At 44.2% G+C, this 14,021-nt stretch overlaps 1 protein-coding gene across 1 annotated transcript in view; it reads left to right on the plus strand.

Moving 5' to 3' along the window:
• Positions 1-14,021, plus strand: part of LOC122935549 (ALK tyrosine kinase receptor-like) — a 326,171-nt gene that overhangs the window by 292,700 nt on the left and 19,450 nt on the right. The window contains exons 20-21 of the mRNA XM_044291319.1: positions 8,505-8,569; positions 8,757-8,886. Of these exons, the coding sequence (XP_044147254.1) occupies positions 8,505-8,569; positions 8,757-8,886 (195 nt within the window). The remainder of the gene's footprint in view (positions 1-8,504; positions 8,570-8,756; positions 8,887-14,021) is intronic.

Raw genomic sequence — 14,021 nt, forward strand, 5'->3', positions numbered from 1 at the left:
GCGTGGAGGGGAGGAGGTGTGAACGATGTCGGGCTCAGCGTCCCTTATGATGCACCATTTTATATTGGAATGGAGTAAAGAAATAAAAGGTTTTGTACCAGCGACTTGTGAGTAGGACGTCTATCGCTCGCTCACAATGAGGTAAAAGGAAGACACAAGTCTGCAAGGTTGAAAGAAAGTTCTTGCTGGGGGAAGCAGAGCTCCTGGTGTGGACTTGTAATTGCTACAGGTGACTGAAGTTCTTCATATTAAACTAAATATTCAAAACATCTCAATTTATTCAGTATGGAGTACGAGCACCAGGTGCAGGAACCCAGGCACTTACACGCCCTGGCAGCTATCAGTGAGGCTATCAATGGTGGTCTGAGGAATGTTCTGCCGTGCTGGATGCCTTCGGACACGCAAAGCATCAAGATCCGCTGCTGGCAGCTCCCTTTGCAATTGCCAACCAATGACGTCCCAGATGTCCTCGATGGGAGACAGGTCTGGAGACACTGTGGACCATGGTAGCACGTTTAGGTCATGCAGGCGGCTCACAGTAGCACGAGCAACAACCGGCCTGGTGTTGTCTTGCTTAAAAATGGTTCCTGGGACACTTAGGAGAAATGGCCGTACTACTGGTTCCACACCCAAATCCAAGTAACGCCAAGCTCTTAGTGAACCTGAAATGTAGACTAGAGGGGTTCTGGCTATCATCATTTATGCCACCTCAGACCATAATCCCGGGAGTAGGACGTTGTGTGATGTTCCCTTGTGAAGGCCTTTTCATGAGGTTGCCCACCTGGTCTCCAGACCTATCTCCGGCTATCATTGCATCCAAGAAAAAAGTGGGACTCCTCTCTGAAGAGGACAGACCTCTATTCCAGCCTCTATTGCCGTCTTGCTGTGCACCATGATCAGGGGAGCCACCACCAATGAGGCTAGGTGAGGCGATTGCCCCAGGCAGCACCAGGTAAGGGCCAGTGGCGTTGCTAGGGCTGGTGTCACCCGGTGCGGTAGAAAATGGTGTCACCCCCCCTGGGTGACACCTGACAGTGTATGCTATATGTATATAACAAACATATTTCATATGAAAACTTACAATTACTTGGCTTGGCCCTTGGGGATCTCGGTCGCCACTTCCACACTTTGGCCGGGGCCTCGGCGGAGCTGATGATGTGTTTTATCCTAATGAGAAAGATTTCATAATAAGTATTTGGAGAAGGGGCAGAGGGATAGCGGAGCAGGGAGAGGCCGGTGCTGCTACTAGGGGGCTCATACCATGGGGGAGTAATAACGCCCACCATAATGCCTTCCCCCAGTAGAAATAATTCTCCTTATAATGTGTCAGTGCAAAAAATACCCCCCTGTAATGTCCCCAGTTGAGCTAATGTCCCCATAGTGCCTCCATAATGTGCCAGTATAAAATACCCCTATATAGTGACCCCAGTAAATGCCCCCATAGTGCTCCTCTCCCCCCTAGTGCCCCCATAATGTACCAGTATAAAATGCCCGATATATAGTGCGCCAGTAGATGCCCTCAGTGTCCCCCATAATTTGTAAGCATAAAATACCCCTTCTCAGTGCCCCGTAGTAGTCCTCTCCCCCCTTCCCCATAGTACCCAACACAATGTGTCCCAGTATAAAATGCCCCTATACAGAGCCCCCATATAAAACAACCGTTCTTTGTGGCCTCAGTAGATGCCCCTATAGTGCCCCCAATAATGTGCCAGTAAGAAGTGCCCCCATAGATGTCCCCCAATAATGTGCCAGTGAAATGTGCCCTCATAGATGCCCCTTAATCATGTGCCAGTAGCCTAAGCCCCCCATCAACATGTGTCAGTAGCCATAGCCGCCCCCCCTATCATGTGCCAGTAGCCATAGGGCCCCTCTATCATGTGCCAGTAGCCATAGGGCCCCCTATCATGTGCCAGTAGCCATAGGGCCCCCCTATCATGTGCCAGTAGCCATAGGCCCACCTATCATGTGCCAGTAGCCATAGGCGGCCCCCCCTATCATGTGCCACTAGCCATAGGGCCTCTCCTATCATGTGCCACTAGCCATCAGTATTGTACAGAAAAAAAAAAAAAAAAAGGAAAAAAAACACTTACCTCTTTGGCAGCGATGCGATGCAGGCCTCTTCTGGCCTGTGTCCCGCGCTGTGTACGGCTCAGGGCTTAGGCGGCGCGATGACGTCATCGCGCCGCCTGCGCCGGCCTCTGATAGCAGGGCTCCAGACTAAAAAAAATACCTAGTAGCCATTGGCTGCCTGAACTGAAAAATTTAGGAGCCAAATTACATTTTTAGTCGCCAAATCAAAACCGAATGAAAATTTTGGTATCGTGACAACGCTAACGCCGATCAGATCGGCGTAGGGTTGTTTCAATACCAAAATTTTGATTCGCTTTCATCACCATAAAAAAGTATTGCGATACTCAATACCAAGCAAAAAAGCCACGTGCATTTCGCATTTTATGAAACTGTTCGGCCCATAATAGAACAGTCCTATCCTATTTTTTGGGGTGGCAAGGTGACTAAAAAATGGCGAATGCTCACCGCATAGGAGATATTTTTTAATAATTTAATAGTTTGGACTTTTCGGACGCAGCGCTATGTAATATGTTTATTGTATATATTTTTTATATTGGGAAAGGGGGGATTTAAACTTAATATTTTAGAGTACTTTCACACTAGCGTTTTTCTTTTCCGGCATTTAGTTCCGTCACAGGGGCTCTATACCGGAAAAGAACTGATCCGTCATATCCCCATGCATTGTGAATGGAGTAATCCGTCCAGGATGCATCAGGATGTCTTCAGTTCAGTCATTTTGACTGATCAGGCAAAAGATAAAACCGCAGCGTGCTACGGTTTTATCTCCGGCGAAAAAAACTGAAGACTTGCCTGAATGCCGGATCTGGCATTTTTCCCATAGGAACGTATTAGTGCCAGATCCGGCATTCAAAATACCGGAATGCAGGATCCGTCCTTTCGGTCTGCGCATGCCGGTAAAAATGTGTAAAGAGATACAAGACGGATCCGTCTGTCCGCATGACAAGCGGAGAGATGGATTCATTCTTGCAATGCATTTGTGAGATGGATCCGCATCCGGATGCATCTCATAAATGCTTTCAGTCACATCAAGATCGGCGGATCTGGCAGGCAGTTCTGACAACGGAACTGCTTGCCGCATCACACTACCGCAAGTGTGAAAGTAGCCTTAGTGTTTGTGTTTTATTTTCACTTACTATTAGCCCCCTTAGGGGCTGGAACCCTTGTCCTATTCACCCTTAGGCCCCTTTCACATGGGTGAGATTTCTGCGCGGGTGCAATGCGTGAGGTGAACGCATTGCACCCGCACTGAATCCGGACCCATTCACTTCTATGGGGCTGTGCAGATGAGCGATGATTTTCACGCATCACTTGTGCGCTGCATGAAAATCGCAACATGCTTTATGTTGTGCGTTTTCATGCAACGCAGGACCCCATAGAAGTTAATGGGGCTGCGTGAAAATCGCATTGTATCCGCAAGCAAGTGCGGATGCGGTGCGATTTTCACGCTTGGTTGCTAAGATGAAAGTCTATTCACTGTGTTATTTTCCCTTATAACATGATTATAAGGGAAAATAATAGCATTCTGAATACAGAACGCATAGTAGAAGGTCAATATAATAAACATTATATACACCCCAGTATAATAAACATTGAGTGCGCCCCCCCAGTATAATAAACATTGAGTGCGCCCCCCCAGTATAATAAACATTGAGTGCGCCCCCCCAGTATAATAAACATTGAGTGCGGCCACCCCCCCAGTATAATATACATTGAGAGCGCCCCCCCCCCAGTATAATAAACATTGAGTGTGGCCACCCCCCCCAGTATAATATACATTGAGTGCGGCCACCCCCCCCCAGTATAATATACATTGAGTGCGGCCACCCCCCCCCCCAGTATAATATACATTGAGTGCGGCCACCCCCCCCCCAGTATAATATACATTGAGTGCGGCCACCCCCCCCCCCAGTATAATATACATTGAGTGCGGCCACCCCCCCCCCCCAGTATAATATACATTGAGTGCGGCCACCCCCCCCCCCCAGTATAATATACATTGAGTGCGGCCACCCCCCCCCAGTATAATATACATTGAGTGCGGCCACCCCCCCCCCCCAGTATAATATACATTGAGTGCGGCCACCCCCCCCCCCCAGTATAATATACATTGAGTGCGGCCACCCCCCCCCCCCCAGTATAATATACATTGAGTGCGGCCACCCCCCCCCCCCCCAGTATAATATACATTGAGTGCGGCCACCCCCCCCAGTATAATATACATTGAGTGCGGCCCCCTCCCAGTATGATAAACATTGGTGGCGCAGTGGGAAGTGCCAATGAGGGTTAAAAAAATAAATAAAAATTAACTCACCTCCTCCAATTGATCGCGCAGCTGCCGGTCTCCTGTTCTATCTTCAGGACCTGTGAAAGGACCTGTGGTGACATCACTGTGGTCATCACATGGTACATCATATGATCCATCACCATGGTAATGGACCATGTGATTAGCTCAGTGACGTCACCACAGGTCCTGAAGATAGAACAGGAGACCGGCAGCTATGCGATCAACTGGAGGAGGTGAGTTCATTTTTTATTTATTTTTTTAACCCTCATTGGCACTTCCCACTGCGCCACCAATGTTTATTATACGGGGGGGGGGTGCACTCAATGTTAATACAAATACAGGAGGCGGGTGCCGGAATTAAATAGCCGGCACCCGACCTCTATGATAGGGGGCTGCGATCAGTGACAGTTAACTCTTCAGGTGCCGCTCCCTGTCATAGAGGTCGGGTGCCGGCTATTTGATTCCGGCACCCGCCTCCTGTATTTGTATTACAGGTCAGTTTTCTTCATTGGTGGCGCAGTGGCCACAGCCCCTCCCCTCCTCCTCCAATCCCTCTTCTCATTGGCGGAGGCAGCGGCAGCAGCACAGGGGGAGGGAGAGAGCCCCCCCCCCCCTGCCTCTATGGAAGCGCCGGCCCTGCCTAAAGTTAGTTAGTTAAGGAGAACTCCGGCGGCCAGCGGGTGACACCCCATCAGACTGGTGTCACCCGGTGCGGCCCGCACCCCCCGCACCCCCCTCGCAACGCCACTGGTAAGGGCCAGAGGGGGGCAGCAGAAGGGGGGTTATCTGTTTCTGCAGTATAGTATTGGGAAGCACAGTATGTGGCGCTGTATTACCCTGTATGTTAAGTAGCTCTGAATGTAATATTTTCCAAGTATGTCTTTAACAGTAGGGCTGGAGGGAAGGGGTTAGGTTAAGAAATTGTCATTGGGGGTTGGGGTGCCGTTTCAGTTTTCGCCTCAGGCAGCAGAAAGGCTAGGGGCACCCCTGACCATGATAGCCATCGAGAGTAGTGACATGAGGTCAATAGAGCGCCTGCAGCTGGACGTCTGGCTTGTAGACACTGTTTGCCGCCCTAGGTTTGGGATGTGACGTCCAATTTCTAATGGATCACTACACGCCATTCTTGTAATCAGACCATCCATCCGGTTCTCCTCTGTGCACCCCTCGATGTCATTCCAGTTCCTCATTATTCTCCCAACCATTGGGACACACAATGTAGCAGAGCGCTGACATCTCGCCCTAGGTGCATAGTGATCCGTTGGAGTGACAAACCAAAGCCACTCAGTTCAAGGATTCAAAGTGTCAATGAACAGGAGGCATCACAATCATCCCTCATAACCTGATCCGATTTTTGAGGTTTCATTTGGCTTAAAAACTTTTATGCCCCTCCAACTTGCCGCAGATTGGAGCTAGGTGCTTGAAAATGTCATCAGCTGCAGATCTTAGTGTTACCTGCTACATCCTAGATTTGCATAATGGCTTATCCTTGTTGGTGCTGCAATTTTAATGTTGAGGAGTTTAATTAAGATTTGAGGTATGTAAAATAGTATTAGGAGACAACTACTAACATATACTGAGATAAACATACAGATTGAGCAGAGCTGAGTTGGTCACCTGGCATACTCATTATAGTATCGCAAACTGTTGTGGTTTTACATGTAAGCCTATCATGGTATGTTATTGTTATCACGGTGCACAAAAAAAATGACAAACCCAGCTCTGCTGTATCTGTTGCTTTAATTTGTATTTTTTCTCAGAGACCTTTATACATTTGTTAGAATAGAGGGTAATAAGTAATGGATGCGGCTGGCTGCTGATGAGAGAGGATGGTGTGATGAATCTGAATATGAAGTACGTGCCGAGCATCTTGTCTGCAGTTTGTCCTTTTTTTGAAGTCGTCAGACTGTCAATACATTGAATTCTATAGATGCCGACTCAGCACCAGGGCGAACGTCGGTTTTACCGTAAGAAGGTTGTTTCAGCTCAGGGATTTTGATCATTTCTTGACAGACCTCAGCCTTCATGGTCGCTGTCATGTAAGGTCTTTAAAGAGGACAATTCCTTTTGGATGATGTCAGCACAAAATGTTTTTCCTGCAGCTGCCACAAGGGGGAGCTCCTCACAGCCAGAATGTATCTATTTCTATGGCTCTGTATAAGGGAATCACAATTCTGCCCCCATGAAGATAGACCATGAAATTAATCAGCAGAGAAGCTTGGATTTACCACTTAACCACTAGGAATAATAGATGCTAACTTCTATCCCACTCCACCCCTCCCATATATTATGTATTACCAATAACTATCATTGAGTATCACGTATTTACCACCAGACCACCAGGTGTATTAGGTGCTAACCTCTAACCCATTCTAGACCTCCCCAGGTATTCAGAAATACCAATAGATTTTCTATCCTCGAACATCACAGATTTACCACCAGACCGCCAGGGAAATTAGGTGTTAACCTCTAGCCCACTCCAGACCTTTCTGAATAATAGGTATTACCCATAACTACCCTCAAGCGTGACATATATACCACCAGACCACCAGGTAGGTGTTAACTTGTAACCTACTCCAGATCTCCCCAGATATTAGTCATTACCCATAAGTATCCTCAGGCATCATAGCTTCACCACTAGACCACCAGGGAAATTAGATGTTAACCTCTAGCCCACTCTAGACCTTCCTGAACAATAGGTATTACTATCATAACTACCCTCAAGCGTGACATATATACCACCAGACCACCAGGTAGGTGTTAACTTGTAACCCACTCCAGATCTCCCCAGATATTAGTCATTACCTATAACTATCCTCAGACATCCATCATAGCTTCACCACTAGACCACCAGGGAAATTAGATGTTAACCTCTAGCCTACTCCAGACCTTCCCGAATAACTGGTATTACCCATAACTACCCTCAAGCGTGACATATATACCACCAGACCACCAGGTAGGTGTTAACTTGTAACCCACTCCAGATCTCCCCAGATATTAGTCATTACCTATAACTATCCTCAGGCATCATAGCTTCACCACTAGACCACCAGGGAAATTAGATGTTAACCTCTAGCCCACTCTAGACCTTCCCGAACAATAGGTATTACCCATAACTACCCTCCAGCGTGACATATATACCACCAGACCACCAGGTAGGTGTTAACTTGTAACCCACTCCAGATCTCCCAGATATTAGTTATTACCCATAACTATCCTCAGGCATCATAGCTTCACCACTAGACCACCAGGGAAATTAGGTGTTAACCTCTAGCCCACTCTAGACCTTCTGAGATATTAGGTGTTACTCATAACTATCTTCAAGCATCACAGATTTACCACCAGGGATATTGTCAATCTCTAGCCATGTCTATTCTTGAACATCACAGATTTATCACCAGACCACCAGGGAAATCTGATGTTAATTTGTAACTCACTCCAGACCTCCCCAAATATTAGACATTACCCACAACTGTCCTCAGGCATCGTAGATTCACCACCAGACCACCATAGATATTAGATGTTTATCATTAACCCACTCCAGACCTTCCCAGATATCAGGTATTATCTGTAACTATCTTTGAGCATCATAGATTTCCCAGCAAACTACCAGGGATATTAGGTGCCAACCTCTTATCTACTCCAGGCCTCCTCAGATATTTGGAATTAGCCATGTCTATCCTTGAACATTACAAATTTATCAACAGACCACCAGGGATATTATGTGTTAACCTCTAACACACTCCAGACTTTCCCAAATATTAGTACAGTATCACCGATAACTATCTTTGAGCATCACAGATTTACCACCAGGGATATTAGATGTTTACTCCAGACCCCATCAGATATTTGGAATTAGCCATGTCTATCTTTGAACATCACAGATTTAACACCAGACCACCAGGAAAGTTAATTTCTAACCCACTCCAGGTATTATGTATTATCCAAGACTATCCTTGAGCATCACAGATTAACTACCAGACCAGCAGGGATGTTAGGTACTACTAACCCATAAACCACTCTAGATCCTCAGGGGTATTGCCAATAGTACAATATGTGATGTGGAGGATTGTTGGGATGTTTACTTTTAGGATAGTCTATGTATAACACCTATTTTCCTTTGCTGTAGACTCTCCCGGAGGTTTGCTCTGAGCAGGATGAACTGGACTTTCTGATGGAGGCACTGATTATCAGGTGAGCTGCATACACAATACGGCATCATAAAAGAATGTTATACGAGTGGTGCAGTAAGTTATGTCACTCCCATCATGGGACCCAGAAAGATCGTTCTTCTCTACTCCTTTCCTTCTCTGGTACTTAGAAGAATAGGGACTGGGAAGTGTCCGATCCTCTGAGACTATCATTGTGCTTTTCTCTACAGTAAATTCAACCACCAGAACATCGTGCGATGCATCGGAGTGAGTTTACAGGCCTTGCCCCGCTTTATTCTGCTGGAACTTATGGCTGGTGGAGATCTGAAGTCTTTTCTCAGACAGACGCGACCAAGACTGGTGAGAGAGGGAAGGTTGTAGGATACAAGACGGATAGGTTACAACATCGATTCTGTGCCTAAAATATACTTATAGATTATTAGGAAATTAAGAAAGTTATCAGTTCAATTTTGTATGTATAATTTATTTAGTAATTTTCAGAAAGTCAGCACTATCTGTACCTACATCATTTACAGGGAGAGACAGGGAGGCAGTACTATCTGTACCTACATCATTTACAGGGAGAGACAGGGAGGCAGTACTATCTGTACCTACATCATTTACAGGGAGGCAGTACTATCTGTACCTACATCATTTATGGGGAGAAACAGGCAGGCAGTACTATCTGTACCTAGATCATTTATGGGGAGAAACAAGGAGGCGGTACTATCTGTACCTACATCATTTATGGGGAGAAACAAGGAGGCGGTACTATCTGTACCTACATCATTTATGGGGAGAGACAGAGAGGCAGTACTATCTGCACCTACATCATTTATGGGGAGAGACAGAGAGGCAGTACTATCTGCACCTACATCATTTATGGGGAGAAACAAGGAGGCAGCACTCTCTGTACCTACATAATTTATGGGGAGAGACAGAGAGGCAGTACTATCTGTACCTACATAATTTATGGGAAGAATCAAGGAGGCAGTACTATCTGTACCTACATCATTTATGGGGAGAGACAGGGAGGCGGTACTATCTGTACTTACATAATTTACAGGAAGAGACAGGGGAGCAGTACTATCTGTACCTACATCATTTACAGGGAGAGACAGGGAGGCAGTAATATCTGTACCTACATCATTTACAGGGATAGACAGGGAGACAGTACTATCTGTACCTACATCATTTATGGGGAGAAACAGGTAGGCAGTACTATCTGTACCTACATCATTTATGGGGAGAAACAAGGAGGCAGCACTATCTGTACCTACATCATTTATGAGGAGAAACAAGGAGGCAGCACTATCTGTACCTACATCATTTATGGGAGAAACAAGGAGGCAGCACTATCTGTACCTACATCATTTATGGGGAGAAACAAGGAGGCAGTACTATCTGTACCGACATAATTTATGGGGAGAGACAGAGAGGCAGTACTATCTGTACCTACATAATTTATGGGAAGAATCAAGGAGGCAGTACTATCTGTACCTATATCATTTATGGGGAGAGACAGGGAGGCGGTACTATCTGTACTTACATAATTTACAGGAAGAGACAGGGGAGCAGTACTATCTGTACCTACATCATTTACAGGGAGAGACAGGGAGGCAGTACTATCTGTACCTACATCATTTACAGGGATAGACAGGGAGACAGTACTATCTGTACCTACATCATTTATAGAGAGACACAGAGAGGCAGTGCTATCTGTACCTACATCATTTACAGGAAGAGACAGGGAGGCAGTACTATCTGTACCTACATAATTTAGAGGGAGAGTCAGGGAGGCAGTACTATCTGTACCTATATAATTTACAAGGAGAGTCAGGGAGGCAGTACTATCTGTACCTACATCATTTATGGTGAGAAACAGGGAAGCAGTACTATGTGTACCAACATCATTTACATGGAGAGACAGTGAGGCAGTACTATCTGTACCTACATCATTTACAGGGAGAGACAGGGAGGCAGTACCATCTGTACCTACATCATTTATGGTGAGAAACAGGGAAGCAGTACTATCTGTACCTACATCATGTATAGGGATAAACAGGGAGGCAGCACTATTTGTACCTACATCATTTATGGGGAGAGACAGAGAGGCATTATTTTCTGTACCTACATCATTTACAGGGAGGCAGTACTATCTGTACCTACATAATTTACAGGGAGAGACAGGGAGGCAGTACTATCTGTGCCTACATCCGTTACAGGGAGAGACAGGGAGGCAGTACTATCTGTACCTACATCCGTTACAGGGAGAGACAGGGAGGCAGTACCATCTGTACCTACATAATTTATTGTGAGAAACAGGGAGGCAGTACTATCTGTACCTACATCTTATATATGGAGAGACAAGGAAGCAGTACTATCTGTACCTATATATAATTTACACAGTACTATGTTTGTAGACAGATCTTTTCATATGAGACTGGAGCACATAAACATACAAACAACTTCTTACACACATTTCTGAACATTGGCCGCTGTCCGGCTCAGCATGACCTGGAAGAAAGATGTTTTTTTTATGTTCCAAGAAACTGTATTAAAAAAATATATCCGCGGCCGCTGGACAGCTTGTCCTGTGTTCTTTTGTCAGACTGGCAGAGCGGCATTGTCAGAGGGAATTACTCTCATAAATAGTTCTCAGCTGAACAGCCTCCAATTTTTCCCTCCATTCAGACACATTAGGGCAGCGGCCTCAGCGGAGAAGAATGCTCCGCAGTCGGGACATCACATCGCATCCTGTTTATCTCTCCTGTTATAAATCACTTCCCCATCCACGGTTTTATAAACTCATCTCCATCTGATCAGATGCTGATATGGAAATTACTAATGCACAGTCTGGGCAGATTTTGCTCACGCTCCTTTCACAACCCAGATACACACATAGAAGGAAACGGAATGTAAAAATTGTGTTAGAATGAAGAAATTATTACCGATTTATCTCCTCCATCCGAAGTCCGAGATGTTTCAGCAACAGCACAAACTTTACTGCGATATAAATCTATATCCTCCGAGACATAAACTGAATGGAAAGTTCCCATTGTGTATTCTGTGCAGATTTCACCCCATGTTTTACAAAGGGTAAAAAGGGGCAGTAAAAATCTGTGAGATAAAATGGCGTAGAGCAGATTTAAATGACAATTTTAGCAATGGGTGGGCGCCCACTAACAGTATACAAAGTGCTATAGAACAAAGTGCACTCAATTAGCGCTATGTGCAAAATATAAATGAACCATCTTTATTGTACAGGTAGATTCCGAAAGAGCACACATTAAAAACACGTGAAACACACTAAAACCAGTCCCCTATAACAATAGCTCAATATACTGGGCACAAAATAAACCAATGCATATAACAATAGTCCAGTAAAAAAAAGTGCCACAGAATAAAGTGCACACTGCTAAACGAGTACAGCATATAAAGGGCAAAGTACTAACTGAGCAAGCACAGAATAAAGCCTCATTCACACGTCCGTGTCCACGCTCAAATCCGTGAGAAGGCGGTCAGTGAAGATGTCCCTAAAAGGGTCCGCGTGTCCGTTTTTTGCTGTCCGTGTGCCATCCGTGTTTCACTGACCCTGCTCAGCTGAAAAATAATTTTCAAAGCATCTCTTCCTAATGATCTGTGGTTTTCACGGACCCATAGACTATAATGGGCGTGACGGATCCGTGAACACGGACAAAAGAGAGCATGCATCCGTGCTAAAAACGCGGACCCGTGGACTGTGCTAAAACACGAATGTTGGAATGCACACATTAAAATAAATGGGGACGTGGAGAACACGTACAGCACACGGACGTGTGAATGAGGCCTAATACAAATAAATATCAACACCCATATGCAGCATAGACAAGAGACTGGTATGAACACCCATTTTCTTCACTTCTTTATGGCATAAACGCAACTTTAAATGTTCACTAACTTTTCACACAACTCTGCATTAATCAGTAATACAAGCGACCATAGAAAACTTTATAATATGTTTTATCAGTGAGTAATGTAATCCCCCGCCTTGTTAATTGCTATTTGCTTTGAAACATCCTTTCAAGCCATCCAGGACAGATCAGCTCCACTGAAGGATCAGATTACACTATGGAGTGGGAAGGGGAATGAGCTCTAGGAGAGGCGCCAAAGAGACTGTTGCAGCTAAATATTAGTTTATATCTCAGCACACTTGCTTTATTCACAACCATACAAGTCAGTATTTCCCTGATCCTGGTGCTGCTTCGGAGTCAGTAAGGGAAGGTTAGGAAGCTGATTCTCCTCTACTGTCTGGGTGCAGTGGATGGAAGCTAGTCTCCACCCACCATCCATTGGAGAACTGCAAACTAAACATCCAGCATGCACAAGGGAAAACTGCAAAGAAAGAAGTTATATTCTTGTACATAGAATCAGAATTATAGTATTTATATTCTTTTACATAGGAGCAGTATTATAGTAGTTATAGTCTTGTACATAAGAGGCAGTATTATAGTAGTTATATTCTTGTACATAGGAGCAGTATTATCGTAGTTATAGTCTTGTACATAGGAGCAGTATTATAGTAGTTATATTCTTGTACATAGGAGGCAGTATTATAGCAGTTATATTCCTGTACATAGGAGCAGTATTATCGTAGTTATATTCTTGTACATAGGAGCAGTATTATCGTAGTTATATTCTTGTACATAGGAGCAGTATTATAGTAGTTATATTCTTGTACATAGGAGCAGTATTATAGTAGTTATATTCTTGTATATAGGAGCAGTATTATAGTAGTTATATTCTGGTACATAGGAGCAGTATTATAGTAGTTATATTCTTGTACATAGGAGCAGTATTATAGTAGTTATTTTCTTGTACATAGGAGGCAGTATTATAGCAGCTATATTCTTGTACATAGGAGGCAGTATTATAGTAGTTATATTCTTGTACATAGGAGGCAGTATTATAGTAGTAATATTCTTGTACATAGGAGCAGTATTATAGTAGTTATATTCTTGTACATAGGAGGCAGTATTATAGCAGTTATATTCTTGTACATAGGAGGCAGTATTATAGTAGTAATATTCTTGTACATAGGAGCAGTATTATAGTAGTTATATTCTTGTACATAGGAGCAGTATTATAGTAGTTATATTCTTGTACATAGGAGGCAGTATTATAGTAGTTATATTCTTGTACATAGGAGGCAGTATTATAGTAGTTATATTCTTGTACATAGGAGGCAGTATTATAGTAGTTATATTCTTGTACATAGGAGGCGGTATTATAGTAGTTATATTCTTGTACATAGGAGCAGTATTATAGTAGTTTTATTATTGTACATAAGGAGAGTATTATAGTAGTTATATTCTTGTACATAGGAGCAGTATTATAGTAGTTATATTCTTGTACATAGGAGGCGGTATTATAGTAGTTATATTCTTGTACATAGGAGCAGTATTATAGTAGTTATATTCTTGTACATAGGAGCAGTATTATAGTAGTTATATTCT

The sequence above is a fragment of the Bufo gargarizans genome, chromosome 4, assembly GCF_014858855.1.
Source record: "Bufo gargarizans isolate SCDJY-AF-19 chromosome 4, ASM1485885v1, whole genome shotgun sequence".
Lineage (NCBI taxonomy): Eukaryota > Metazoa > Chordata > Amphibia > Anura > Bufonidae > Bufo > Bufo gargarizans.